General features: G+C 42.0%; 1 protein-coding gene across 1 annotated transcript; it reads left to right on the forward strand.

Moving 5' to 3' along the window:
* The first annotated feature begins 266 nt into the window (after nt 1-266).
* LOC136521419 (protein VERNALIZATION 3-like) lies at nt 267-3,569 on the forward strand. Its single transcript, XM_066515158.1, has 4 exons — nt 267-588; nt 877-938; nt 1,369-1,409; nt 2,871-3,569. The coding sequence occupies exons 1-4, from the start codon at nt 382-384 to the stop codon at nt 3,101-3,103; spliced, it is 543 nt and encodes a 180-aa protein (XP_066371255.1). The 5' UTR covers nt 267-381; the 3' UTR covers nt 3,104-3,569.
* Nucleotides 3,570-5,681: the final 2,112 nt, after the last annotated feature.

Genomic DNA, 5,681 nt, shown 5'->3' on the forward strand with positions numbered 1-5,681 from the left:
CGTGTCATCAGGTCCACACATGAAGATAGATCGAGAAAAAGGACTGGATCGAGATTCTATGGCCGGGCCCGGCCTGTGCTATCAGACTCAGCCAGCAACAAAAGTATATGGCCATTGCACACAGCCACACAGCAGTAAACCTCAGCGAGCTCATCAGCCAACAACATGTCCCGGCCACTTAGCTAGTTGTTACTGCTGCTAGTCCTGATGAGATCGAGCTTCACATACTCCTATATAAACTGGGCATCGGCTGTGGGACAAGTATGCAAACCAACACCAACCAGTTTCCTGCAGCTAGCCAGCAAGTACATAGAGTACAACGGACTCCTGTTCTCGAGAGCAAGTTGCAGCAGTTAAGCTAGGGATCGGCCGGACGACGACATGGCCGGCAGCGGCAGGGAAAGGGAGCCGCTGGTGGTTGGTAGGGTGGTGGGCGACGTCCTGGACCCCTTCGTCCGGACCACCAACCTCAGGGTCAGCTACGGCACCAGGACCGTATCCAACGGCTGCGAGCTCAAGCCGTCCATGGTGGTGAACCAGCCCAGGGTCGAGGTCGGGGGACCCGACATGAGGACCTTCTACACCCTCGTACGTATATACACATCCAGATCTCATCTGATCCGACACATCATTTTCTTCTAGCCAGTCTAGATAGATTTTGATATAGATATCGATTCTGGTGGTGGTGATTATTTCATCCATGATCATATATCATAAAAAATGAGATCCAACGTACCTAGGAGGAACTAGGTGCGTGGTTTTTCATTAAGAAGATTCGTGATATATCATGAACGAAAATGATCGGAATGAATGAATGGAACAGCTAAATATATGGCTTAATAACAGGAGTATAATAATAATGGCTTCGTTCTTCAGGTGATGGTCGACCCGGATGCTCCGAGCCCAAGCGACCCAAACCTTAGGGAGTATTTGCACTGGTAAATATATATACTCACAATCCTGGACGCGATCTCCCTTCACTCTATCTAGCTATCTATATGTTATGAGCTAGCGGCTAGTCCATTACAGCTAGTCCCTTCACTATAGTTGTATATATATATGTAGCATGTAAATCTTATGGGAGTTACTATATATATCTCATATGGTTGAAATTTTTAGGACTTTTTAAGTAACAATATTACACAATTAATCAACTAGTAGCTAGTACAATTAAAAGAACAACTGATCACAAGAGACAATTCACAACTTCTTTTAATAATAGCTAATAAACAATGATAAAATTACATGTCTGGACAACAATAAAAAATCAGGCATCTAAGATATAGGAGCAGTAAAATCTTATACTATATTATCATCATATGACTGGATTATTGACCATATCCTCTCTGTACTATCTTGTTCACGCAGGCTGGTCACTGATATTCCGGGAACTACTGGGGCTGCATTTGGTGAGTGTATATGCATGTCACTCCGCCCTGTCATAGACTGTCTGTCTGTCTATACATCTATGTCCACACAAACTTTTCTCTCTCTTTTTTTAACTGATCCAGACAAACTTTTTACTACACTGCCGGATTTCCTATATTGTGCGGCCGGATCAAACTCATACGGCACACCAAGATAGAGTTACGCTTGTTGCTTGGTGGGTTATATAGAGACGTACAAATTAACTATTGCCATTACACGCGTAATTAAGCTACGTACTAGATATATGGTGAACACCACCGACCTGTCAAAAAAATTATTAAGAGAGTTTCTATATTTTAGGTACGGATGGATTCGGATCGGATTCGAACATATATGGATTCGGATACCACTATTTACCATATTATAATTCGTATTTGAATACGAATACGGATATTGTCAGATACTAATCCAAAACTTATCTCGAATTCAGATTCGAAGTCGGATATCTACTTGATTTTGAAGATAACATGTATCTATTTGCTTATCGATAGTTCCGTACTGTAATAAAATCATTATGGATGAAGGAATTATATATATATATATATATATATATATATATATATATATATATATATATATATATAACATTGTGGATAAAGACAACTACCAAAAAAATATTTTAATCAATATTTCAATAATTAAATATATAAAAATATAAGAAAATAAGAGATATATGTATTAATTACTAAATTAAAATAATTAAAAATAAATTCTAGAAGTATATAGATAAAATAAATACTAATTAATATTATTAGCCATATTAAAATTAGTTAAACTTTGGATTTATATATTGTTAATAATATTAAAATTACATTATCCATAGATAACTTTTAAATAATGGCACATAACGTCTGTTATATTAAAATATTATCATTTGCATAGTTAATTAGTCATAATTATAAGATTGAGATGGTTTCAAATGATTTGTACTTCACGTATACGGAAATTATCGGATATTTCACATTTTTATTGGATACAAACGTGGAATCGGATAGAGAGAATAATCTTCAAAAAATAAATACGGATACATCTATTTAACATCCATGTTTAAATCGAATATGAATACGGCTATCCATATTTACGCTAAAACAGATACGGACATTGGATCTTCGGATATCTGAACATCATATCCGGATCCATCCTTAATATTAGGTGGCAACGATCTTATACAACGAGCTAGTATATATAATCAAAAGAACAACTTACAAGAGATAATTTAATTTATAATTTTTTCTATGGCCAAACAATGATAAAATAATATGTTCACCGAAGAAGACCAACTCAAAAAAATAGGTACATGAAATACAGGAGAAGTGGTTAAGTAATAAGGTAATTATATATATATGGTACTGCATGCTCGATCATATATATATATATATATTCGTATATACGTGATGGATGCATGGGTGATATATGATGCAACTTCTGCTGGTGGCATGCAGGGCAAGAGGTGATCCGCTACGAGAGCCCTCGGCCGACCATGGGGATCCACCGCTTCGTGCTGGTGCTGTTCCAGCAGCTGGGGCGGCAGATCACGGTGTACGCCCCGGGGTGGCGCCAGAACTTCAACACCAGGGACTTCGCCGAGCTCTACAACCTGGGCCCTCCCGTGGCCGCCGTCTACTTCAACTGCCAGCGTGAGGCCGGCTCTGGGGGAAGGAGGATGTACTCATGAATCTTCACATGCAATGCAAACCACTACACTATACGTATTCCATGGACCAGCTAGTATGGACAAGCATATCCATCCCAGTGACCCAATAAGCACACACTACTACTCAACTATATACTAGCTATACTTGCTTGCTATCTAGCAGCACTGGCCAGGCAGCATGCGCTATAATTGCTTGGCAATACTACATATCATATGCAGGCATATGTATATATAAGCCATGCTAGCCGTGTATTGTATATTGCTAGCTTGTATCTAGGCGTCACGTACTTATGTGTGTATATGTGTACATATGATGTATAGGTGCACATGCATAAATGTGTATGTATCATATATATGCTTGGGAGATAAATTAAACAGCGTGTAATAATAACTAAATGACATAGGCCGCTGCTAATTAAGATGCTTATAACGCAACGCACTTGGTGTAATAAGTCGTCAGTGGAATACAATGTATAATAATTATCTAGCTTTTGTGTGGAGAAATCAGCAGTGTTGGTCTATTTCATGCATGAATCTATATATAATATGTATTATAACACATACATTTTTGTTAAGGGGCCCTTGCTTATATTATCACTACTACAAAATAAGCTATCACTGCCGACCCTATCACTACCGGAATTTTAAAACCGACACTGATAGATGCATCACTGCCAGTTCGTAAGAAAAAAGGCTATCACTACCGGATTTTCTAACAACCCGACAGTAATAGATATTATCACTACCGGTTGGTAATAAAAGCCGACAGTGATGTCTATCACTGTCGGTTGCATTTCACAGACCGGTAGTGATCCATAGGCTCTGGACCCGAAATTTTTATTCATCCTGGTTAACTCATCCGTGCACACCTTTCTTCATCTCTCTCCGCTCTCTCCTCTCTCTCTCCTGAAGATATTTCTCCGCTCCTACCTCCTCCTCTAGATTTCCCCAAATCTACTCTCCAAATCCACCTCGCTGCGGTCGCCGACGAGCGGTCGGGACTCCGGCACGGCGAAGGCATGAGGCCACCGCGGGCGTGAGGCCGCCGGCGAGCGGTCGGGATCCCGGCGCGGCATCTTCCTCCTGGCGCTGGCGAGCGGATCCACCCGGCAACAAGCTTCGTCCTCCCGGCGACCGGTGCGAGAGGAATCGGCCTCCACTGCAAGAAGAACGACGATATCACGAAGATGTAGTGAGTCTGAGAAGGAAAGATGGGATCGAGGTAACTGCCACATACCTTCCAGATTTTTGATCCTATTCTTCTCGCTCCTTTCGGGCTCACTGTCATGGGTTCCTTTGCCATCTCCATGCTGCTATGCATCTTGCTGCACGCTGCAATTTTATTTATGGCTCTGTTCTCTGGTGACACGGCGTGAGCGTGGCTCGGGCGACCGGCGCAATCGCGGGCGGGCGGGCGACCGCGGGCGGCTCGCGTGGATCCACCTCGGTGGCGGGAGGGCGAGAAGCGCCGGTGGCTCACGGTACTCTTTCTCTTCCCCGGCAATTTATCCTTCCCGGTACTCTTTCTCCTCTCTCACACTCTTTCTCCTCAGATCTGTCTTGGGTGCGGCGAATGGGGGCACGGCCTCAAATCTTGCGTTTGTGCGGCGAGGGGCGGCCTCCGGCGTGAGACCAAGCTCACCCTTCCCTGCAGAATCTCCACTCTCTCCCCCTCCCCTCACTTTATGTTGTATGAATCAATTTGTAGATGAGTTGATTTGTGATGTGTTGAACCCTTCTGTGTGATGTATGAATCGATTCGATTTGTGGATGAGTTGATTTGTGTTGTGTTGAATCCCTCCTCCTTTGTCTGTGATATATGAGTTGTTTCTTATATGAACTGCTTGATGGAGAGGCGGTGGGGGGAGCCAGCGAGCATGGCAGTGGTGGCGGTAGCTAGCAAGCATGGTGGTGGCGGCGGTAGGCAGCGAGCTTGCTTGCTGTACTTTTTTTTTGTTTTTTAAGCTTATCACTGCCAGGTGAAGTGTGCCAGCACTGATAGCAAAGAGGCATGACTGCCGATACGCTAGTGTCGGTTCAAAATCCGACAGTGAAGGCGCTATTTGAACCGACAATGATGTGAAGAACTGGGGTAGTGTATTATATATATGGATTATGCAAACGCACGCTTTGAACGGCGTACATGTGATAGCCTGCCGGGTCGGGGCACGCACAATGCTTCAGTGGCCGTTGAACATAAACCCAATTTTTCCTTTTTTTATTTCTAAGAATCTTTTTTCTCTCTCTTTGTGGTATCATACTGCCACCTAATATCTTATCGGCTCTTCAGAAAAATGATATCTCTGGAAAAGATTTTCTTTTGACTCAATCCTCTTCTTCTCCACCTTAGCATTCAGGTAAGACAAAACAATTTCAGAGTAGCTGATGATAGAACTAATAAAATAGATATCTTTTGTTTTCTACTCACGCGAGCCAATATCCTTCTTCTAGCATTATTGTTCGCTAAATTATTATTATGTTAGTAATATAGAGGTAATATAATCCACGTCAAATAATTAACACAGGCCTTATGCATAACAGTACGTAGTAGCATATAGTCGCACTACTACTATACTATATACTAATATACCAATCCATT

Source organism: Miscanthus floridulus, chromosome 18, assembly GCF_019320115.1.
Source record: "Miscanthus floridulus cultivar M001 chromosome 18, ASM1932011v1, whole genome shotgun sequence".
Taxonomy (NCBI): Eukaryota; Viridiplantae; Streptophyta; class Magnoliopsida; order Poales; family Poaceae; genus Miscanthus; species Miscanthus floridulus.

Bases quoted from the DNA above. Each gene is read 5' to 3' on its own strand.
- LOC136521419 (XM_066515158.1), top strand. From the start codon at position 382: ATGGCCGGCAGCGGCAGGGAAAGGGAGCCGCTGGTGGTTGGTAGGGTG. The intron at 589-876 runs GTACGTATATAC...TTCGTTCTTCAG, and splicing joins TGAGGACCTTCTACACCCTC to GTGATGGTCGACCCGGATGC. The intron at 1,410-2,870 runs GTGAGTGTATAT...GGTGGCATGCAG, and splicing joins AACTACTGGGGCTGCATTTG to GGCAAGAGGTGATCCGCTAC.